Consider the following 25,221-nt stretch of genomic DNA (forward strand, 5'->3'; position numbering starts at 1 on the left):
AGTGATGCTTCAAAATCTGCTACATTAGCAGGGACTCAATAAATTTATTGATCGACTAACTTATATGGGATAGAGAAATATAAATATTGTTTGGCAATATTTAAAGAGGTGCCTAATGCCTTGAAAACAAATGAAACCCCCTACATTTTAAAGGGTAATAAATGAAATTGTTCATGAATTTCATTCCATTAGGAACTAAATACATCAAACCAAAAAAAAGTTCTATCTTATTAACCAGCGTAAATAAAAAGAGAAAAAAATCTAGTAAAATGCACATTTTACTAACTAATAGGATGAATATGGCCAGTTAGAATTCTTTTATACTTTTGAATCTTGATATAGTCCTTTCATTGCAAAATTTAGGTAAGAGGAAGATATGATTGTTCGTTTTCTTGTCTTACCATTATCTAAGAATTGCATTCCAAACCCTAAATTGATAGATGAGGTCGATCAACCAATCAATATTTCCGATATTTTTTTTAAACACTGTTTATTGATCATAAACATTGATTTACCAATTCTGAAATCATATAATAAATTGCTTGTCCAACTACATCTATCTATAAATTAATTATCCCTCTCGATCATACTAGTTATAAAGCTCATGTAGTTTGCACAATTTTTTATGCCTTTCGATCTTTTTTTTCTTTAGTTAAAAACAAAAATAAAAATTCAATAGAGAGAAGCAATTTTATATTTTTTTCTCTTCTCATTCAATTCGAATCTTCTATTTTTTTTTGCTTATCTAAAATTAATTTGGATGGTAGACTTTTTTTTTTTTTTTTTTTATGAAAGCGAGCAGCAGGGCTTGAATCCCTGGGCAACAAAGCTTTTTGGGAAAGACAACTCGGTCTTAAAAAAGTTTAAAAAACGTGATTTCCGAAACATACTAAGTTCCATCGCCTGTGGAATTCGGTGTGGAGTTTTCTACTCCTACGGGATCTGCTGTTACTACTCGAACAGAAAAAGAAACCGTTCGGTGCCCCAGGATCGTCCATCATAGTTACTAGTTCCGATGAGCGGCTGTGATGAACTAAATAGTTCGATGGTAAACAGGAGATCCACCTCTCAAAAACCTCGGCGTTATCTCCTTTGATGGAATATACCCTTCGATTCCGCCGAAACATACGCGATTTCCGAGACCTATTCCCACGGCTGGCCCCCAGATTTTTCCTTAGCCCCGCATATGAACGAGCCCATAGAAACAATTATGCGGCACTGGATCTACCGTCAGAGTCACCGAAGTAAGCCCATCTGACCGATTTTATTTCGCGTCACATCTCAGGAACGGTGACATTCTTTCTTGACGCTTTACCTGACGAACGAGATGTACTAGACGGCCAACACGTACAGCCGAGCATGGTACCGCATATAAATTTCTATACGCGCTTCCGAGATATCGGGTGTATTACGTTCTGGGTTTTTTTGTTTATGGAAAAGAAAAAGCGAGAGATGTTTACTCCAACGCGCGCATAATGATGGTAATGCGGGGTTCTCTTCCGCCGTCCAACGCCCGCCCAGGGCGTAACGCGATAAACTAGCGGACGAGATGATTTAAGATCGGCCATGCGGACGGCGATCCGTTAGTCGTATATATTTACGCATGCGTTCTTCCGTAAGTTAATATTTTTCCCTCGAAGAAAAGACGGTGCCCTACTTATACGAACTATTTGAACGCGTGTATAGGACTTGCAGGGTCCCACGAAACAGGGACAGGGCTGCCTGTTTCTTCGTATTCCGGCCCCTCTTCCCCTCGCGTTCCTCTCCGTTTCCTCGTGAGAGAAACAAAGGGAGCGGAGAGGAGAAGAGAGAAAAGAGCAAGAAGACTCGGGGAAGAAGCCATCAGAGCGAGAGAGGAGATCGAGCGAGAGATAGAGAGGAAGAAAGAGGAAAGAGATCTCGTTAGGGTTTCCATCGGTCGCTTGGTTTGCTTTTGTTGATCCCGTTCTCCGAGGATTGTTCTCTTTTTTGAAAAATCTCCGATGGGAATAGGCGAAATCGTTCTTGATCCATGGGGTTGATGCGTCTTCTTTAGGATTTTCGGTGTCTTGTCGTCATTTCTGGCTATTGATCCTCGTCTCTTGTTGATGTGTCTTTTCCCTCCCGCGGCCGATTCGAATGCGAAGGAACCCCACCAGTTTCTTGGCATTCGACCGCTCCCTGTCCTCTTCTTTCAGCGGAAAGGCTTCTCCTTTTGCCTCTCCAGGGATCGATGGGATAAGGAGTTCGCCATATTGCAGGCGGGATAATTAGTGGGGAGAGGATTTATCTGGAAAGCTCTAGATTTGCTTCGTTGTTCTCTTTGTTGGGTTTCTTTAGGGTTTGATTGGGGTTGTTGGTGGGTTGAGAAATGGGTTCTTCCCAGGGGTCGACGCTGACTTCGGCGGCCGACGTGGATGTCCGCCTGGTGGATATTTTGCCGGTGTATGTCAAGGAGTTGATCGCCGGAGGAGCTGCGGGGGGTTTCTCAAAGACCGCCGTGGCACCATTGGAGCGCGTTAAAATTCTCTTGCAGGTTTGTCCACTGCTTCTTTATGGCTTTACCTATTTCCTATGTCAAAACGGAAATTTGTCCGCCTGTATTTGCCTGTTCTTGATTATCAAATTGTTTTTAGTTATATTTGTTTTTCTTTTAGAAATTTCTATGTCTCTGTTATATTTGTTGAGTTCAAAATTCTACTTTTATGTTAATCAAAGTTTTTTTTTTGAAGGAAAACTAGAATATTGCCGATTGTCGTAGAACAATTCATTAAGGTCGATCAATGGATAATATCTTCTTGAGATGACATGGTCTAACTAGCATTGTTGATATTGAACATTGCAAGCTACTTTACTTATCGATGTATTCCATTTTAGATTTTAATCTATTTCATTGTTCCTGATTTCTTTCTTTCTTTTTCTTTTTTTAGTCCAAGACCAAGAAGTTGAAATTTTGTATATTTTGAAATGTCTTAAAGCATCATTTGTGTAAGTTAAGGCAGTGATACATATTTTTTAGTATATGAGAAAATAATATGGTGTTGGTTGAGGACATTATGAAGGTATGTGAAGCTGGAATTGTGGAGGAAATCTTTCAGATGCGTGAAAAAAATGGAATGTGTGTATTGCCTGGATACAATTAACATAGAATTTAAATGATGGCATCAATTAGCTGTGTTAAACATTCCAGAATTATGATTATTCCGATGTGGGCATGGATAATCAACTATAACAAGTACAAGATGACTAACAAAAGCATGCTCTTGACCCCATGTTTATTGATAGATAAGCCATCACACCAGAAATTTCTTCTCAAATTCATCAGGTTATTTAAACAGATGGATGCATGAAAGACACTTATGCTAATGTTTAGAAAATGTTTAAAAAGGAAAAGGTGTATGATGAGACAGTTGAACGCTTAGGGAAGTAAAGTGTATGGCGTACGCATTTATTTTCTTTTATGGCTTTAAATTCCAAGAAGCAACAAGGAAAAGGCTTGTGCAATACATAGGTGGGCAAGAAAGCTGAAGAGGATGAAGAATGGTGGCTATGACAATGTGGCTTGGGGATTTTGAAGTAGGGAAGTTCTCCTGTTGAAAAACCCCACAATTCTAATTTTCAGAAATTTTATGTTTAAAGCTACGGAGTGGTCTTTCTCTCTCATCCGTGCTTAGTAATATAGAGACATGTTAAGATAAGCTAGGCAGAGGATGAATTATGTTGGAACATGATTATGAAATTCGATAAGGAGCACGCATTCTACAAACAAAATCTATCAACTTCTAGTGATTTGCATCTAACGACTATTTTATCATACTTCAATTTAGAATTTGGGTCAGAAAACAAATCCATACATAGATATGTACCAAAAAGGATCCATCTCCTCCCTGTTATTGATAGGGAAAGTAATCACAATCTACTGTATATGCATCTCTTGCAAGGTGAACAGCTTTAGTAAGCCTGTTCGTATGATATGTCTCATGTCATGAAGTCCCACCCTTAGCCTCAAAGTGCCTTTGTAGACCATATTTTAAAGCAAGCACGGGACACCAACAAGACACAATAAGCCTTTTTAGACTATGCTTGTTGGGGCAAAAGATGTCCACGGTGAACGCAAAAAAAAATCTCTAACCGGGTGGAACATAGATGACCAATCCTAAATCCTAATATGACCAAATTGAGCTAGATATATCCTTATGATTGTGCTTCTCCTGATCTGACCCTGCTTATTCCTTTTTATGCTCGGGTTAGTAATTATGAAGTTTCTTTGGGTTCAGGTTGGGTTGTTTGGGTTAGGCTAGGATAGAGTTGGGTAATTAAGAAACAAGCTGGATGTAGGTTAGCCTTTGACTGAATGCAACTTGCTCAAATTGCCATGTATGATAATGGTTGCTGTTCTAGGTTTGGTTGACAGGCTTGGCGGCCCCAGCAATACCTAGTAGAAGGCTGGAGTTGGGGTTCACTAAAAAAAAGGCAAAATGTTTCATGAGTTCTTAGTTGGCTCAAGTTGTTGATGTTTGGTGGTTGGCCCATGGTTTGAAGTTGGATGGTGTTTCTAGATTGGATATGTATGCAATTAACCTTCCCATGTTTGGCCGGCTATAAGAATGCCCCTCCCTCCTCCTTTCTGCTTCTCTTTTACTGTGCATCCTAATGAACACTTGCCTACTGTTATAGCTACAAAACCTATTGCATTAGTATTGATCCAACCAAAATATCTAAGCCAATGTCCTAATCCTTCTCTTCTCTAGAAGGGTAAGGGTGTGCCTGACCCACATGCACATATATGTATGTATGTGTATGCGTCTGCATATATGTTACCTGCATCAGGCAAATTCTTCAGCACTCTTGTCAAAAATAAGGCTTCTAAGGCCATGCTATGTGAGAAAGATCATTAAGTGTGCTATTGATGTATGTTTTAGTTTCACTGTATTTTTGATAACTTCTACTGGTCTATATTTTGAATTTTTATGTTGAGATAATTTGAGCATGTACTGGACTTCCTTTGTAAAGCCCATGACTCTTACATCATGTACACTTTGCTAGCATTGTTTCTTTTGTATGAGCATGTGAACAGTGAATTTGCATTTTCTCCTAAATTTATGTTTATTAATTTCACATACATCATTTAAAATTTATGTTATCGCTCATTGCTTCTTTGAATGTGTAAAAAGATGCGCGATCAATATTTTTGATGTTTTCTAAAGTTTTTCTAAATTTTCCAAAAACACTTGTCAGGAAAATTCGCTTGTTATTTGTTGCATGTTAAATGGTGTTTATGGCCATCGTATTTATGTCTAACACAAGGTCACCATTTCCCTTTTTTATTTTAATAGACGAGAACTGAAGAATTCAAATCTCTTGGAATCTTCCAATCTCTGAGGAAGCTGAAGCAACATGATGGTATTTTAGGATTCTATAAGTAAGTTACAGGCTTATGGAGTTATGTACACAAAATATAAGCAATCTCTCATTATGCTTCAACTTATTTTTTGTTTTCTTTTTCATCTTTCAGAGGCAATGGTGCTAGTGTGCTTAGAATTGTTCCATATGCAGCATTACACTTTATGACATATGAGCAGTATCGATGTTGGATAGTGAATAATTATCCCTCTTTGGGTACTGGACCTCTTATAGATCTGTTAGCTGGCTCTGCTGCTGGTGGAACTGCTGTTTTGTGCACCTATCCCTTAGACTTGGCTCGGACTAGACTTGCTTACCAGGTAGTTCAGTGTTATTTTGTCAAACACCTACTGCTTTTTTCAGATGATCTTACTTTTTGTAATGTCCGCTTGTTACTAGTGGTATGTTATAGTAATAGACTTCAATTTTCAAGAAAAGTTGTTCTGTACTGCAAAAAATTTGAAAATTTGGCACGCAGAAGTTCAAATATAATTGTTAAGAATTGATGGCGAATCAACCAATTTCAGACATGAAGTTCTGTTTGGTTGTTAGAACAAGGTCGCTTACACACTGGAGAGGATCAATGGTCTCATTCCATGCTAATCTTTTAAACCCCTAGTGATGGTCAATACCTTGTTTCTCACTATTTTGTTACATAGAATAGCCATATACAGCATAGTGTACAGTGTACACCTATTGTTTGCACGAATGCAGTTGTTTATATTTATCCAATCTATGCTATATCACAATGCCAATGCTGGAATCAAGCTCAAAAAGTGCTAGTCCAAGATCTGAAGCCTTTAACTCTTAACATACACAACCCTTTTTCCATCCTTTTTTTTTTAAATATGGTGTGTTGCGTAGCCATTCGGGCTCTTGACCTGAAGCCAGATCAAGCAAGGACCTTTTCACATGCTTTGATAGTATAAAATTCTTGCATGTGGCACACTCTAGTGGACAGAAAAGGCTACTGTCTACTGGCCTTTTGTAGGAATAGATTTTCTGATGTGGGTTGCATGTGTCTAATGCCAATATCAATTAAATTAATTATTAGATCTGTTTCATCAAGTTCCATTGTTTTGGGTGGGTATGTGGGTTTAAAGCTCAGTATAACCTTGCAGCTCCTTGTACTATTGGCACTTCTTATCATGTCTCCTTTGTTCATGTTTATGGCAATCATTTGCTTGCATACTGATGTTCTTAATTCACTTTCTTTACAAGGTAACAAGCACGGAACAACTCGGTAATCGTTTGAGAAGTTTTAATGCTCGGCCTGCTTATAGTGGAATAACGGATGTTTTAAAGAATGTTTATATGGAAGGTGGAATACGTTCTCTATATCGTGGAGTAGGTATGGTTTCCCGTCCTTTGTCAAGCATTAATTTTTAAACCCACCTTGAAGTTTTGCATGTACATGAGAAGCTTTATACATGAGAAGCTTTAGATTTTTAAAGATGTCTATACTGATACATTTTATGCGGGTCTTGGTGTAATGGTAAGGTTGCTTCATTGTGACTTGGGTGTCACAAGTTCGAAACATGAAAACATCTTCTTTGTATGTGGGGTTAAGGCCATATACATCTGACTCTTCCCAAATTCTATAGTGGTGGGAGCCTTGTGCCCTAGGATGTTCTTTTTATATTTTTACATTTTAGCTAATAATTTGAATCAGCATATTTAGACATATTACACCAATTTAAATTTGTCAAAACTCATCTTTCAACTGAGTGCTTCTGCATTAGGATGTGATGCCATAAACTTTAGTTTCGAAAGGCTCGAGAATCATTTGAACTGTTCATCACAGGGATAAACAATGCCAGTTCATCATGATTTGCTCCATCTGCTTATTTTGTCAGGTGAGGATTTATACTGGCCATGCCACACCATGTACAGGCTAAAAATGCATGCCCATCATGATCCAAACATTTTATTACATAGTAAACTGTTTGTGGTCACTTGAAATTTGTTTAAATCTTAATTCATCTATGGTATCTCTATACCTATTAAATGAATTGGAAAGAGAAAGCTCTACCCTCTCCAAAATTCAGAAAAAAATCTAAAAACTTATAGAAAAGTAGAGCATGCCATATCATGAATTTCAAACCAATTGGGTTCTTCTTCCATGATCTCACCATGAAAAAAATATCTTTTCTAGAATTCTACCCAAATAAAACTTTTCTGATTTACCTTCTTAAATCAGAAATTTCACTTATTTAAAACTCTTTTTGACTATAACTAAGCTGCTATAATTAAAGAGATTCATAGATTATAGATATTATTTTTAAAATAAAAATTCTTATCCTTGCACTTACAGAATGCTAGTATCCAGACTTAAGTGTAAGCCTCCATCGATGAAGCCTATGCATATATAAACTAAAGCTTGCATTCTGATGATGTGGATTCTTTTTCTTCCTGTGGAAATATAGTTTGCAAAGCTGATGTTCTAGGCTGGCACTTGGAGATGTTACCAATTTGAGTTAAATTGTTTGAAAATTGGAGTGTTGACTGAAGAATTCATTATGGAAAGAGAAATGATTTGAAGAAACTTGCTTTTATAGACATTGCTGTATATTGGGAAGAAGGATGGAAATGAAGGATTTGAAGAAACTTGCTTGGACGAATCCAATAAGGCATGTTAATTTTGGATATCGCATCAGAGTTTGGGATACTTTGCTTTTTGTAAGCAGTAGTCATGATCTTGGAAGGAGGGGTATTACATTCTTGCTTGCGATCTGCGAACTCTTTACTCATACATCTCAAGTTCTTTAGATGCACAGTCTAACTCATTCCTTGTTTCTGATCTTTCCTTAAATTACGGTGTCCCTAGATTTTGCTTTGATAGAAGATTTGGCCTCTGATAAGAATGACTTACGAGGTTCATCCAGTCGCCTGGTTTTTTATAATTAAAGATTGTTGAAATAAGATCGTTATATTCATGCAGGGCCAACACTTATTGGCATCCTTCCCTATGCTGGTCTGAAATTTTACATTTATGAAGAGCTCAAAACCCATGTACCTGATGAATATAAGAAATCTGTCATACTGCGTCTCTCTTGTGGAGCTTTAGCTGGTCTGTTTGGTCAGACTCTTACATACCCACTAGATGTGGTCCGGAGACAGATGCAGGTATTTCACCACTTGCTGCACCCCTGTACCTCTTTTGCTTTTTTTTTAACTAGGTAATTTGGTGATTGCTTTGAGACCAGTCAGGCAGCATGAAGTCCTTAATTTTCTTGGTTCATGTTTTTAGGTCCAAAATCAGCAATCAGTGAATCAACTTGGTGCTCCTCGCATCACGGGGACGCTGCAAGGGCTTTCTACCATCGTCCGCACCCAGGGATGGAGGCAACTGTTTGCTGGTCTGAGCCTCAACTATGTCAAGGTAATGAAATTTATCTACTGCATGCACCTGCTTGCAAAGGTAAATTCATGCACACAAATAACAAAAGCGAGCCGTTTGAATGATTGAATGTTGTGATGCAAAATCTACCTTTGCTGGTGCATTAAAACACTCCAAGGAATTTAAAGTTGCATTCTATCTCTGATCATGCTGAACTTCGTTTTCTGATATGTTTTTATACTAGGTCTGAATAATGATATTTGTGGTTGTCTTTAGAATACTACGTTAGTGAATTCTTTGCACTAATGATAAGGTTTCCTATTTTACCTGGATCCTTATGATAGTAATTTGTGGAGCTGGGATTTTCACTTCGAACATGGCACCAGCACCACTCACCATTCCCTCTGAACTGTCATCACTCGAAACATATTTGCTGGTGTTGTTATCCCATTCCAAACCATGTGAATTTTTTTGTGTTACAATAACGGTGACCGTGTGTTATAGTTCATACGTATTTAGCTTATAAGTTTTGTATTTTGTATCTGAAATATTATTAATGTAATGAGTTCTGGTACCCCTTTTTCACCAGCATGCAATATATCATGTTCACAAAATCATGGAATTATGCAGGTTGTTCCTTCGGTGGCCATTGGTTTCACGGCGTACGACATGATGAAGACCGTGCTGCGAGTCCCCCCACGGGAGAAGACTGCTGCTTCATCTCCTGCTGCTGCATGATGACACAATATTCCAGAGTGAAGTTGATTTACCAATGGGTGTGGAAGCAACTTGGCTACAGTGTAACGCTATCATTTGACTTTGGATAGATTGGGGTACTTGCTCGAAGCATTATACATTCAGTTTCCAGCATCTGCCAGTATATGGAATTCCTGCAGCTCCTCATTAATTTGGTGAATCATCTTCCTTGATTGTTTTTTAAAAAAACTAGTTAATTGGAAGGACAGGAGGACTAGTCGCTGCCTTGCTACTCAATGTTCTTGAAAGCTGAGAGGCATTATTATTTTTTTTTTAATTTTCCTATCTTGTGAGACTCGAAAAAGAAATAAAACAAATCATTGATCACTTTGTTTCTTTCTGACCGATAAAATATCAATGAACATATGGCTCTGGCACATATAGGAGCAAGTTTGGGTTTTCTATCGTGGTGGTAGGTTGGTGACAGTTGTTGACTCTTCTGTGATGGAATTCCCTCCCCGACCTTCATAACGCGTAGAGCAGCGTTACCATGGAAGGAGAAAGTTTGGGTGTTTCTATTTTGTTAGTTGAATGGTGATAGTAATGGACTTGAATGTGGTAGAAATCTTTCGCACGGAGATGGTGGCCTTTCAGACTAAATATGTGTTCAGGGAGGCCAATAGGCTGTGGATTAGGTGGCTTTTTATATGACTTGTTACTTCGGAGGCATTTTGTGGGCTGGAGAGAAGAATGTATCTACTTTTTCGCTGGGGGCCGTCTCCTGCATGGCTTGCTTGCATTCTCCGCATTGAACCTGGCAGGTCGGTATTGACCAACTACGAGCCTGTTACTCCCATCGAGCCCATCTGCCAAGGACTTTACCTTCCCGTGCTCTCCTACCGCCTACATTCTCCTACAAAAGTAGCGGAATACATCACCAATTTGTCACACCCATAATATGGGGGAGAGAGAGAGAGAGAAGGAATAAGAACCACTTTTGTTACCCATCTTCCATGCAATGGTTGCGGAGTTTGGGCTGCGCGGATTACAAAAAGGTAGCAGTGAGAAAGTGAATGAAACAGTAGAAGGCACATATGTTCCGGACAGAATATGGGCAAAGAAAATATATAAGAGAGCATGCATGGACAATATACCTTGCGAACCATACGAAAAAGGCCTTCCACTTGCCGCAGTCACCCATGTGTACAATGCTGAGCAGTAGAAGTAGCGAAGCACTCTTGTGCTTGTCCTTGGCATCCCTCATCATGGTGTTATGATGGGAGAGAGGTTGAAGGGTAACAACTAAAAAAATGGCTTGTATGTTTATAAATTTCTGTACTCAGGAAACGTGAGCACCAGAGATGTCTTTTCGTGAGTATTTAATGAGTACAAGTTAGTTTATATCTTTACAAGATATAGTTTGTTATTTCATGATCATCGGGTGACCATCTGTTTTTGTGGTTGCAACAACCTTACTCTCTTTTGAACTCAAGTGATTTGCAGCCATCTCTTTACTGGCTAAAATTGTTTCTTCACTAGCCAGAGTTTCAGCTTTGTTGGAAACGAGGTTGCCTTGATTCAAACTCATCACACGCCTTGCCACTCTTTGGATAGATTGATGTTTACAGAAACCTCTCCTTATCACTCCGTATAGCGTGGCTAGCAAACTGATGTTGCTGAGTTTGTGATATTGTTTCGCTAATACCCTCTCTCATGTTGTGTCGGGGTGTGAGACACAACTTGCTGCATAGATGGCGAAGGGTTGCTTTGGAGAGCGGTTTTGGTGAAGATATAAGCAAATTGTTCCGTAGAGGCAACATGGCGATTGACAAGTTGACCAAGAGCAACCTGTTTCCGAACAAAGTGATAATCTAGCTCAATGTGTTTGCTTCTAGCATGAAAAACTGGATTGACTATCATGTAGAGAGCACTCAGGTTGTCACAAAAAAGAATTGGTGGAGTACGTTGAGGCACACACAAGTCGCGCAGGATGAAGGTGAGCCATGTAAGTTCTGTAGTGGTATGAGCCATGGATCTATATTCTGCTTCGATGTTGGATCGTGACACAGTATTCTGCTTCTTGGCACACCAGAAGATGAGATTATGATCAAGAAAGGTACAATACCCAGTGGTGGACCACCTAGTGGTAGGACAACCTGCTCAATCCGCATTAGAGAAGGCAAAAAGAACAAGTACAGAGTATGGGCGAAAATTTAAACCGAGATCTAATGTTCCTTTCACATATCGCAAAATACGTCGGACCATTTTTAAGTGAGAGTAGCAAGGAGCATGCATAAATTGTGACACAAAATTAATACTAAACGCTAAATCTGGTCGAGTGAGTGTGAGATATTGAAGAGATCCAACTAAGCCACGAAAGAAGCTCGGGTCTTCAAGTGGAGTGCCATCCTTGAGACCATTGGCTTTGGTCTCCATTAGTGTTCCCATGGGTTTGCAATCCAGCATTCCTGCTTTGTCTAGAATTGTGAGGGCATAGTGAGTTTGTGATAGGTGAAGACCTTTTGAAGTAGGAGTGGCCTCCATTCCAAAAAAGTGGTAAGTGTGCCGAGATCTTTCATGGCAAATTTTTGATTAAGAACTGCAATGAATTGGGTCAGCAAATCGGAACTGGAACCTGTAACTAATATATCATCAATATAGAGAAGTAGAATTAATGTCCCATGTGATGAGTGATAGATAAATAAGGATGGATCAACCAAGCTGCAAAAGAAACCAAATTGTAAAAGAAAGGAGCTGAATCGATCAAACCATGCTCTTGGAGTCTGTTTGAGACCATAGAGAGCACGTTCAAGTTTGCACACATGGTTGGGATAGGCGGGATTCATCATTCCAGGTGGTTGAATCATGCATATGTCCTCAGTGATTTGTCCATGGAGAAAAGCGTTCTTAACATCTAACTGACGTATCTCCCAATGACGAACAAGCACGAGGCTGATGACCAGTCGAATGGTACCTGGTTTGATTATAGAAGAGAATGTTTCAGAATAATCAACACCATCAACTTGATAATATTCTTTAGCAACAAGACGAGCTTTCAATCTATCAAGGGAACCATCGGCTTTTAACTTTGGTTTAAAGACCCATTTGGCACCGATTACATGCATGTCTAGTGTGCGAGGGACTAATCTCCATGTTTTGTTGTGATGTAAAGCATCTAGCTCTTCAACCATTTCATCTCGCCACCCAGGGTGTTGGAGTGCTGTTTTGACTGTCTTGGGTTCCTACGGAATATCATGCCAAGCCATAGTGAGAGCATACTTGGGATTAGGTTTTACTATACCAGCTTTGAGTCTCGTGACCATGGGGTGTATAGGAGTATCTGAAATTGGATATACAGGAGTGTCTGAAAGTTGTTGCTCAGGCATGGGGTGATGAGGTTGCGCAAGTGCTTCAGTTGCTGCAGTTGCTGAGTGTGGATCAGGAAGCAGTCGTTGATCTCCACATGACTGTATCTCTTGCTGATCGTTTGGTGAGGTGTTGGCTATGTCCATACATGGAGGTGTAGAGCTATGTCCTTCAGGAGGTGCTGGTAAGTTGGAGATCTCGCTGCTAACTGTTGTGGGTGTATTGTTTTCAGAAGAAGTAACTCAAGCTGATGAGAGAGGAGTGCTTGAGATGGTGATATCACCAAAAGATATGAGAGGTTTATCCCGTGAATGCAAACAGTCATTATTGTAAGAGTCATGTTGTTCTATCCAATCTTTAAATTCTGATATGGTCACTGTTGAGGGATGAGGTGCAATTGGTTGAGTTGTTGCTTGATATGGGAAGATATCCTCAGCGAATGCAACATGCCGTGAAACCAAAACTTTTTTTGTAGAAGGATGATAGCATCTATAAACTTTGTGATTGTCACTATACCCTACAAAGACACAAGAAATTGTTTTAGGGTCAAATTTGTTTCTTTTTGTCTCCCAAGTATAAGGATAGCATCTTGAGCCAAAGACCCTTAAATTGGAGTAATCAGGATGTCTCTTATGCAACTGGAAGTAAGGAGTATGAAAATCAATTGCAGAACAAGGTAATCTATTTATTAAGTAAACTGCTGTATGAAAGGATTCCACCCAAAATTGTTTGGGGACTCCACTGTGAAAGAGCATGGTCATGCCAAGTTCTCTTATCACTCGGTGTCGTCGTTCTACTGAACCTATTTGTTGTGGAGTATTTGGACAGAAGATTTGATGTATTATCCCTTCCTTTTTGAAATGTGAAGTCAGTGTTGCATTTATAAATTCTCCTCCTCCGTCTGAGTGAAATATTTTTATGTTCTTGTCAAACTGCCTGTAGACATAACGCTCAAAAGCCAAGTAAGCGGAGGAAAAATCAGATTTGAGATGCAAAGGGATTAACCAACAGTACTTAGAATAATCATCAACAATACATGCATAATATCTAAAATTTTCAATTGATAACTCTGGTGCAGGACCCCAGAGATCACAATGAACTTTATCAAACAAATTAGAACTAATAGACTCCGAATGTTTGAAGGAAAATTTGCTTAATTTTCCTAACTGACAACTCTCACAGAGAGTGGTCATTTTATTCAACTCAGTGCTTCTAATTAAACCCTTAGACTTTAGAATACGGGTAGCAACAGCTTGTGGATGCCCAAGCCTCTGGTGCCACACCTCCTCCGTTGTCTTTGTGAATCGATTTGAAAACTGAGCTTCATGGGGAGGTGATAACACATACAAATCACCCTTGCGTTCTCCTGTCATCAGAATTCGGCCTGTCTCTCGTTCTTTAACACAAAAATTCACATTAGAAAATTCACAATTCAATGAAAATTGATCTATAAGTTGGCTCACCGAGAGTAGATTACGAGCCAATGAAGGAACCAATAAAACATTGCGCAATGTTAAATTTATCTTCCCATGTTTAATTCGTGTATCACCAATTGCTTTGATGGATAGAGCATTCCCATTACCAACTAGAACTGAATCATTTCCAAAATAAGAACGTAAATTGAACAGGAGATCTGAGTTACCTATCATGTGATTTGAGGCACCTATATTAGTTGTCCATTCTGTATCCTGCACTGACGTAACAAGTGTGAGAGTAGCTAAGGCCTGTGGGATTTCTTCAGATTGAACAGATTTTTTCTTGTATCGTTCCCAACATATAGTTGCAATATGGCCTTCTTTCCCACAGATCTGACATGTTTGATTTCTACAGCGTTCTCGCTCTGCAGGTGTCATGCGCTGGAGGCATGTTCCATCTGGGAGGATTGGTCCAGTGGCTCGGTTTCCTCCATCATGAGGTGCTGAAGTATTTGTGTTGGTTGGCTGAAACCCACATCCTTTGGAGGAGAAATCAAGTTTGCTATTTTTGGAAGTCCCATGATGCTGATGGTGTTGTCGTTGGCCATAGAAAGCCATTTATTGTTGTTCCTGCCATAGGATTCTTTGCTCATACCCTTGAAGAAGGGACACCAATTCAGAGTAGCCTGGCATCGGTGGTTTGAGCATGGTGGTGACGAAGGTTTCATATCAAGGACCAAGGCTATTGAGAAGTGAATATACCTTCTCTCTATTAGAAGTGGACGGCCAATGGCTGCAAGGCTGTCACACAATTTCCTGAAGGCACGAAGGTGATCAGCCAGGATTGTTGCTAAATTCTTCTTTAGATATGTTAGCTGTTGTCTTAAGGTGAATTCCCGTTCTTGGAAATTGATGAGAGCACAAAAGTGCGATCTAAGTACCAATTAACTTAGCCTAATGCTAAAAAAATAATGATAAATAATAGGTGTTAACATTTGCATGATTAAATATTTTATTCTTAGTACTTATTATAATTTTTATTATTATTTTATATAAATTCATCTAAAAAGAATGCATCTTCCCAACTGCAGAACAGAGTCCATGACTCTTCTTCCACGCACCCGAGCGACTTCCGATATTCCGCGATGCAACCCAAGCTCCCAACCATCTGCAGTTAATTGACTTTGTGATTCCAAATCAGCATCATCCCAAGCGCCAGCATCAGTTGTTTTCCATCTTCACTGTCCACGTCCCAGCTTCCTCCAAGCGTCCAACCATGATCTACACCGTCCACGTCCCAGTGCGTCATCTGAATCCCAAGCCCAGCGTCCGTCTTCTCCGCATGCGAAGCATCCCATGAAGCCTCCCAGCGCCCGCGTGGAAGAGATCGCGATCCATCCATCTCTTCCGGATTAGCAAACAATCAGCCATCTGTGATCACATCCAGGATTTCAGCATCCCCATGATCTTCCGTTTCCGAGCCTCAAATCCATTCCTCCGTCTCCGTTCTTCAGCGTGCAACCCCTTATCCCACGCGTCCGCCCGCCTCTTCCGCCCGTCCAATGTGCGTTTCAGCTTCCCTCGGCCATCACAACATCGCCAGCGCCCAACTGATCCTCCGCATCCTTCCATTCCCAGCAATCCCGTCTCCCGTGAAGCGTCGCAACGTCCGCGAGCAATCTTCCGTGATCCGCCCGCGATCATCTCCCAGCCGTCTGCCTCCTCTTCTTCCGCGAGCCTGCCTCACGTGTCGGACCAGCATCAGACCCCCCAGCGCGAGCAATCTTCCGTGATCATCCCGCGATCACCTCCCAAACCTCAGCCTCCCACGCACGATCCTCGGCATCCGTCATCAGCACCGGATCCGCCCGCGATCACCTCCCAGATCCGCCCCTCAGCGTCCGCCCCGTTCCTCCTCCTCTCCACGCAGAATCAAGGGATCCATTGCCGGGGTGGGGGCGATCTATATAAAGGGAGAGGAGCTCTCATTCGACAAACATAGGAGGCGGTTCTTGTTCCCACACAAATAGGGGAGGGGGGTTGAGCTCTCTCATTTGAAAAGGAAACAGAGCATGTTCTGTTCTCCAAAAAGAAAAGAAAAAAAAGAAGAAAAGGGAAAGATGCTGACGCTTGTAATGGGAGGCTAATCCCTTTGGTCAAAGGTGATGGGAGAACCCTTGACTTGTTACTTTCTTGAAGTAAACTCTAAACTATTGTTCTATTCAATTTAGATCTTTTGATATGTTTTGGTTTCTTGCTTGCCTATGTTATAGATAGTTCTTTAATGGTTTATCTCTATTGATGCATGGATTACTTTATTATTTGATTTGTCGTAGACATAACCGGCACGACGAATGCTTAGAAATTGAGTTCGTGTGTTCAAACAATATATTCCATGATTAGATCTATCCTACATTTGAACTTTTAAATCAGAAACCGTAGAGTTTATATCTTGAATGTACTATTGTCAAGGGGGATTTCGGATCCCTAACCATCTCTATTTTATTAAACTTTGTTTATTGATCTATTATCCTCTGCTTTTAATTTTTGAAAATCAACTGAAAATTACATCTAAAAATTACGCTAATAATCTATAGATCGTTCACTGAGGAATCGACCTCGGACTCCCGAGTTATATTACTTGTGCGATTCTTCTGCACTTGGGAGAACAGTTCTACTTTAGCATCAAGTTTTTGGCGCCGTTGCCGGGGAACGGCTGAGTTATTAGTATAATTTTAGATTTAATTAGTACCTTAGTAGTTAGTATTTTTCTTTTGAAAAAAAATAAATCTTTACTACTATTTTTAATTCCCTGCATAGTCTGCATCAAACTCTGATATCATAGAACTTAACCGTCTGATTGGATTCAAATTTGGTTAGCTTTTGCAAGACACATTGTTCGATAATCCGAACGGTCTGATTGACATTCTGAGACTTTAAAGACTATTAGATTAATACGAAATATTGCTGCTTTCTATTTTGAATTTTCTGTATTTATTTTTTTTAGAATCAGAATTTTATTGTTATCATATCTTATTAACCCTTGTTGATAATTGAAAATTGAAAAAAAAAACTTTAAGAAAAGATCAAGGGTGATTATTCAAAATAAAAAGAGAGAGGGAAGAACTAAAAAATTCAAAATTTAAATTTCAAATTTCAGAATTCAAATTTCAAATTTAAACTAATAAAAAAATAAATAAATAATTTGCTTGATCAACTATTCAATATAATTTAATGTCATGTCGTAAAACATAAAAAAAAAAATCTTTGATTGTTGCATATAGTATAAGGCATCAGCATAAAATATTCTAAGGGCTGAACCCATTAAAAAGATAAGATCGGAATTTCATCACTCGTTCTTAGCCCAAAAATCATCCCAGTGCATAAATATCCTAAACTTAACTAAAATCAACTAGACGTTGGCCCCTAAGGACATTGGAGCTCAATAGGATGAAGACCACCGAAAGTTGCACCAAAGGTCACTTCTAATTCTGATGCTCCCAAAGCCGATGAAAGGAACAAAGAAGAAGTTGAGGTTCCAACTTCTACCAAGAAAGTTGAATGTCCTTTTCCTCCACCTTTTCCACAACGGTTAAAGCCGTTGCAAAAGCTCGAACCTAATTCTGAAATTTTTGAGCTTTTTAAGCAAGTAAAGATCAACATACCTCTTTTTGATGCAATCAAACAAGTACCCTCATATGCCAAATTTTTGAAGGACTTGTGTACTGTCAAGCGCCGATTAAATGTTAAGAAGAAGGCATTTTTAACTGAAAATGTGAGTGCTATTTTGCAGCACAACATTCTTCCTAAATATAAAGATCCAGGTTGCCCAACCATCTCATGCATCATAGGTGACTTTAGGATAGAGCGAGCATTGTTAGATTTAGGGGCGAGTGTGAATTTGTTGCCATATTCTGTATATGAGCAACTTGGTTAAGGTGAGTTGAAGCCAACCTCCGTCACTTTGCAATTAGCTGACAGGTCAGTTAAAATTCTAAGGGGGATTATCGAGGATATATTAGTCCAAGTAGACAAGTTCTACTTTCCTGTCGATTTTATCGTATTGGACACACATCCGGCTTCGAACTTACAGTCTCAGATTCCGATCATTTTAGAACGTCCATTCCTTGCAACTTCTAATGCATTGATTAATTGTAGGAATGGCGTCATGAAGCTTTCTTTTGATAACATGACCTTAGAACTGAACATTTTTAATGTGTGCAAATAACCCAATGATTCCGAAGAGAGTAAGGAGGTTGATTGGGTTGAAACCATCGCAGAAGAATATTTGTTAGCTAAAGCAATTAACGACCCATCCGATGATAGCTTAATTGATTGGTGTCCTAATGGAACCGATGCTGATGATATGGTCCCACCTGTTTTGGATAATTCGGATGTCATGATGGTCAATGGGTGGAGACCGAGGATAGAGAAATTCGAGCAGTTGCCCTCACAAAGAACAAAAATTGTACAATCTTGAAAACAAGCACCATACTTGAGCTGAAACCCTTACCAAGAGAACTCAAGTATGCCTTTTTTGGACCCGATAACACTTTTCCCGTAATTATCTCGACTGAGCTCGATAATGATCAAGAAGGAAAATTACTTACGGTCCTAAAGAGTCATAAAGAAGCACTTGAATGGTCGATTGCAGACTTAAAGGGGATTAACCTTTTGATTTGCATGCATCGGATATATTTGGAGGATAATGCGAAAACCACAAGGCAAATGCAGCGTAGGCTGAATCCGACAATGAGAGACGTGGTTAAAACAGAAGTCCTTAAGTTGCTTGATGTGGGTATTATTTACCCGATTTTCGACAGCAAGTGGGTGAGTCCTACTCAAGTTGTGCCCAAGAAAGCGGGTCTAACGGTAGTCGAAAATGAGCAGCGTGAGTTAGTCCCGACTCGCCTTCCGACGAGTTGGCGCATGTGTGTTGACTACCGAAAATTGAATTTGGTCACTAGGAAAGATCACTTTCCCTTACCCTTCCTAGTCCAAGTTTTGGAAAGAGTTGCAGGACACAAATTCTATTATTTTCTCGATGGCTATTCCGGATACTACCAAATCAAAATTTCACCTGAGGATCAAGAAAAAACTACTTTCACTTGTCCTTTTGGTATATTCGCTTTCCGACGAATGCCATTCGGGTTGTGTAATGCACCTGCAACATTCCAAAAATGCATGCTCAGCATTTTTGAAGACATGAACAAGAAGTTTTTAGAAGTGTTTATGGATGATTTCTCTGTTTTTGGTGATTCTTTTGGTGATTGCCTGTCACATCTACAAGCAGTCTTAGCTCGATGTATGGAAAAGAATTTGATACTGAATTGGAAGAAATGCCACTTCATGATGCCAAAGGAAATTGGCCTAGGACATATTATTTCATCGAAGGGCATAAAAGTTGATAGAGCTAAGATTGATTTAATCGCTAAGCTACCTGCACCCAAGATGGTTAGAGATGTTAGATCATTTTTGGATCATGCCGGATTTTATAGGAGGTTCATCAAGGACTTTAGTATTATAGCTCGATCATTATATAACCTTCTATCCCTTGATACACCGTTCAATTGGACTGAAACATGTCAAGAGGCATTCGAAAAGTTGAAGTCTATGCTTAGCACTGCACGCATCGTGCGACCACCTGATTGGTCATTACCTTTTGAAATCATGTGCGATGCTAGTGACTATGCAATAGGAGCTGTCCTAGAACAACGCAAGGATAATAAGCCATATATCATTTACTATGCAAGCAAAACCTTAAACGATGCCCAAATGAATTACACCACCACCGAGAAGGAATTGCTTGCAGTAGGATTCGCATTAGACAAATTTCGCTCTTATATTCTTGGTGCTCCTATTCTTATCTTCACGGACCATGCAGCGCTAAAATATTTGCTGGATAAGAAAGAGGCCAAACCACGCTTAATACAATGGATACTTCTACTCCAAGAATTTAACATCACAATCAAAGATAAAAAGGAAGTAGAGAATGTGGTTGCTGACCATTTATCATGGCTAGTTTTTAATGATTCAGTGCCACAGTTTTCCATCAGGGACTCATTCTCCGAAGAGCAATTGTTTGCACTTTCAACTATGCCATGGTATGCTGACATTGTAAACTTTCTTGTCACGAACCGGACGCCGGAGCATTGGGGATCGAATGATAAGAATAATTTCTTGCATGAAGTAAGGAGTTATTATTATGATGCCCCCTATTTGTTTAAGTATTGCAATGATCAAATCTTTAGAAGATGCATACCGGATCATGAGATGCAAAGTGTACTCTCTTTTTGTCATGCCAGTGCTTGCGAAGGACACTTTGCATCTAAGAAAACGGCAGCTAAGGTGTTGCAATATGGTTTTTATTGGCCTACACTATTTAAAGATGCCCACGAGTTCTGTAGGACATGTGACCCATGTCAACGTGTTGGGAGTCTAACTCGTAGGCATATGATGCCTCTTCAGCCCATTACTGCTATTGAAATTTTTGACATATGGGGCATCGATTTTATGGGCCCATTTCCACCATCTTTTGGATATGAGTACATTTTAATCGGTGTTGAGTACGTGTCTAAATGGGTAGAAGTTGTCACCTGTAGAACCAATGATCACAAACCTGTTTTGAAATTTCTGAAAGAAAATATTTTTTCACGATTTGGGATACCTAAGATCATAATTAGTGATGGTGGAAAGCACTTTTGTAATAAGCCTTTCGAGACCTTATTGAAAAAGTATGGTGTCACTCATAGAGTTGCTACCCCATATCATCCGCAGACTAGTGGCCAAGTAGAGTTAGCCAATCGGGAGATTAAACAAATTTTAGAGAAAACGGTGAACCCATCGCGAAAAGATTGGTCCTTGAAACTATTAGATGCATTGTGGGCCTATCGTACTGCATATAAAACTATTCTTGGTATGTCTCCATATCGGCTAGTATATGGAAAAGCATGTCATCTACCTATTGAAATAGAGCATAAATCGTATTGGGCAATTAGAAAATTGAATTTTGATTTACAAGATGCCAGTCTAGCTAGAAAATTGCAATTGAATGAGCTTAACGAGATTCGCAGAGATGCGTATGGCAATGCTAGAATTTGTAAAGAACGAATGAAAATTAGGCAAGATAAATCAATTCTAAGAAAATCTTTTGAACCTTCACAAAAAGTTCTTTGTTATGATTCTTGCTTACATCTATTTTCTGGAAAGTTACGATCAAGATGGACAGGTCCTTTCATTATAAAAACTGTTTTTCCACATGGGGCGGTTGAAATTGAGAATCCACGAGATGGTACGATTTTTAAGGTGAATGGACACAGGTTAAAACCTTTTCTTGAGAATTTTGCAGATGAAGAGGACTCCTTTTCCTTGGAGGAACCTTCTTATGACTAAGCATGACGGCAAAGGAATGTGTATATTAATTTTTCTTTTATTTCTAGTTTTCTTCTTATTTTGTAGGCCTTATTTTCTAGATATCAACAGCTCAAGGTATTCCTCTTCTCTCCAATATTATTTTCTCTACTGTCTCTCATATATAGTTTTCTTGTATCTATTACATTGAGGACAATGCAATGTTTAAGTTGGGGGGAGGGAAATATTTTGATTTTTTGAAAAAAAAAACTTATTTTTGCATTTGATTTATTCCATTACTTTCTTTTCTAAGCAAATGCACATGTATTTTCATATTGAGTTTGTGCAACTATTAAGGCAAGGAACACATGCATACTATGACTAATCAGAGACCTATTATTAGATCCCCGCATATGTACGTAATGATTATAGGAAGGCCTCAGGAGTTCACATTTATTTAATGCATTTTTATTAAGCCGTATCTGTAAAAGAAGTACGAGTATCCTTGTCCATACTATAAGGTTCATGATTTGGTTTTCACATAAAGATAGAAGTTGAATACCCAAGCTAGATCACCCAAGTGTCTTATGTTCCGACCTTGATTGACCTTTAGTCACGATGCAGTCACATTATATGGTTCAGTTTACCTTCTCTTTTTATTATATGGCCGAAAACGCGCTACATGGACCTTACTAGAGCCTAAGGGGGTTGGATTATTGTAATCGTCATATATGTTTAAAAATAAAAATAAGCATGAATAGGGTTGGTCAGACTGAACCCAGTGACATATGGTAATGGCTGGGTTGACTCCATTAATTTGGAACTCTGTGAACTTTAGATGTTTAGTTGGGATTGATAGCTCCTTCTTTATATGCGAACCATTCTTGACAAAATTTAAACAACATGAGATATTCTGAAAATTTGATGGATCAAGCTCTAATAAACTATAGTAAACACCTGTGAACTTGAGTAGTGCACCTAAAATTCAAGCGGTACCATGTTGTGGTGGAGGTATTAGTGCTCTAAGAAAGTCATTCTGTTTATGCATACTACACTTTAGTATTACGCTTGCTTTGATAGTTGCCATGCTTGAGAAAAATATATATCACGTGTGCATTGACTTAAATTTCATTATATATCATTTTATGAATGATGTTTGTGGGTAACATCACTGCAAACCCTCACGAGACAACACTCGTCCACTAGGGTAACCTAGGGGTTTAACGGCTTGTTGCACGTGCTAAGTGCAATCGTGATTCCTACGAAAGTGAGTACTTATCTTAATTTTATGCAATTAGTTCTAATAAAACATCAAAGGATCAACCAACATTTTTTGTACTCTCATGATATTGTTTACTCTGAATTGCTAGAGACTAGCAATAAGCGAGTTGGGGGGTATGATGAGAGCACAAAAGTGCGATCTAAGTACCAATTAACTTAGCCTAATGCTAACAAAATAATGATAAATAATAGGTATTAACATTTGCTTGATTAAATATTTTATTCTTAGCACTTATTATAATTTTTATCATTATTTTATATAAATTCATCTAAAAAGAATGCATCTTCTCAACTGCAGAACAGAGTCCATGACTCTTCTTCCGCGCACCTGAGCGACTTCCCATATGTTGCCCAGATAGACAATCCAAGAGGGGGGGTGAATTGGGTTTTAAAATAATTGTGCTATTAAAACGTTTGAGGATGACTAATTAATACTTTTGCAAGATGATTAATTAGTTGCTATGTGCTGTGAGTGAAATGAGAGTGAGAGAGAGAGACACAAGCAATCACAAACACAATGTTTATAGTGGTTCGGAGCTAACCCTTGCTCCTACGTCCACTCCCCAAGTCTCACTTGGGAATTCACTATAACCCCTTGGATTACAGCCGGTTGTTTTACAAGCTCACAACCCAACTTGTTGTTTTACGAGCTCACAACGAACTCGGTCGGTTTTCCCAGGCTCACCGACTAGAACCACCCCGATTGTTTTCCCGGGATCACAATCGAACCCTTACACGTTGGTTTTACCCTCGGCTCACCAACCAACCTCTACACTCTTGATTCAATCCCCTGATTGAATCAAGCAAAGACAAGATGGAAAGAACAAGGACAAACAGAAAAACAGAGTTTCTAAAAAACAGATATACAGCAATATAAACTAGAGAGAAGTTAAGAGCCCTCAAACACGTTTGAGTTGGAGTAGAGTAGGGCTTCTTGAACTGTGAGTCTCCTTTTGAATGTCTGGTCGACTTGAAGGCAGGAGGAGACTTCTTTTAAATGCTGGGAAGAGGTAGCTGGATGGAGTTAATGGCGCTCTTCCTTCTTTTCTGTTGAAAACCAGTTGGCAGAGATAGGATGCTTGATTTCTTTGAGTGGAATAGTGCTTCTCTGCCTTGCTACAGTCCTCTGTGGCTATTTAAGCCATCCCCCACGGAAACTAGCCGTTAGACACCTTTTTCTGCCCGTTCTGCATACTCTGCACATCCTGACAATATGTCCGTTGGGGTCGGAGTCGACTCGCGCGATCTGGAGTCGACTCGGCTGTAGCGGGAGTCGACTCATGCTTTTCTGGAGTCGGCTCGGCAACTGTTCCGGATTTGAATTAAAGTGACCTCCGCGACTGGGAGTCGACTCGACTTAACCCGGAGTCGACTCGCCAACTTCTGGAGCTGACTTGCCATTTTCGGAGTCGGCTCATCCCATGAAGTCCATGGAGCTAATTTTTCAACTTGGCCCACTCGAGTCGACTCGACAATCCTGGGAGTCGACTTGGCGCTCAGAGCCCGAACTCCCGATCTTCTGTCTTTTGGCTCGTCCAGTCTTGGAGTCGACTCGAACTGTTCCGGAGTCGACTCGGCTCTCAGTTTCCGAAACACAGCCTTCTGCCTTTTTGATGTAGCGCTGCCTTGGAGTCGACTCGAGCTGTCTGGGAGTCGACTCGGCTCTCAGAGACAATAATTCGGTCTTCTATCTTTTTGGGGTCGCGCTGTCTCGGAGTCGACTCGCGCATTGCGGGAGTCGACTCGGATCTCAGAGTCCGAAAACTGCTCTCTGACTTTTGCCTTGTGTACCACTGAGAGTCGACTCTCGCTTTCTTTGGAGTCGACCTGCCAACCATCGGAGTCGACTCGCGTTCCACAGGAGTCGACTCGAATCTCAGGGTCGAAAATCGTTCTCTGACTTTTCTGTCTGTAACTCCTTGGAGTCGACTCATACTATTCCGGAGTCGACTCGGTAATCATCGGAGTCGACTCGCGCATTTCAGGAGTCGACTTGCTGACAGGTTTTGAGTTGAGTCTTTCTGTTCGTCTGTCAGTTCTCAGTCGGAGTCGACTCGTAATGATCCGGAGTCGACTCGAGCTCGTGCCAGTGATTCTGATACGCTTGGAGTCGACTCGTAATATCCCGGAGTCGACTCGAGTCTCAGACTTTGATTCAAACTGACTTCTTAACTTATCCAAAATATCTTGAACCAAGTCTAGAAACACTTAGACAAGATTTTCACTGAAACACTCAATTGAATTCATTAGTAAACAAAAGATATACTCAATTGTTTGAGCTCATCAAAATCAAATAGGATTTTAATCAATCACTCCACACCATATTTCGCGATGCAACCCAAGCTCCCAGCCATCTGCAGTTAATTGACTTTGTGATTCCAAATCAGCATC

General features: G+C 39.8%; 1 protein-coding gene across 1 annotated transcript; it reads left to right on the forward strand.

The window, feature by feature from the left end:
• The first annotated feature begins 1,707 nt into the window (after window positions 1-1,707).
• On the forward strand, window positions 1,708-9,821 carry LOC103696157 (mitochondrial carrier protein CoAc1). The gene is made up of 7 exons (XM_008777695.4): window positions 1,708-2,515; window positions 5,316-5,401; window positions 5,495-5,702; window positions 6,604-6,733; window positions 8,324-8,508; window positions 8,633-8,764; window positions 9,353-9,821. Exons 1-7 carry the CDS (start codon window positions 2,351-2,353, stop codon window positions 9,458-9,460), a joined length of 1,014 nt encoding a protein of 337 aa, XP_008775917.2. The 5' UTR covers window positions 1,708-2,350; the 3' UTR covers window positions 9,461-9,821.
• The last annotated feature ends 15,400 nt before the right edge of the window (window positions 9,822-25,221 follow it).

Source organism: Phoenix dactylifera, chromosome 4 (assembly GCF_009389715.1).
Source record: "Phoenix dactylifera cultivar Barhee BC4 chromosome 4, palm_55x_up_171113_PBpolish2nd_filt_p, whole genome shotgun sequence".
Classification (NCBI taxonomy): domain Eukaryota; kingdom Viridiplantae; phylum Streptophyta; class Magnoliopsida; order Arecales; family Arecaceae; genus Phoenix; species Phoenix dactylifera.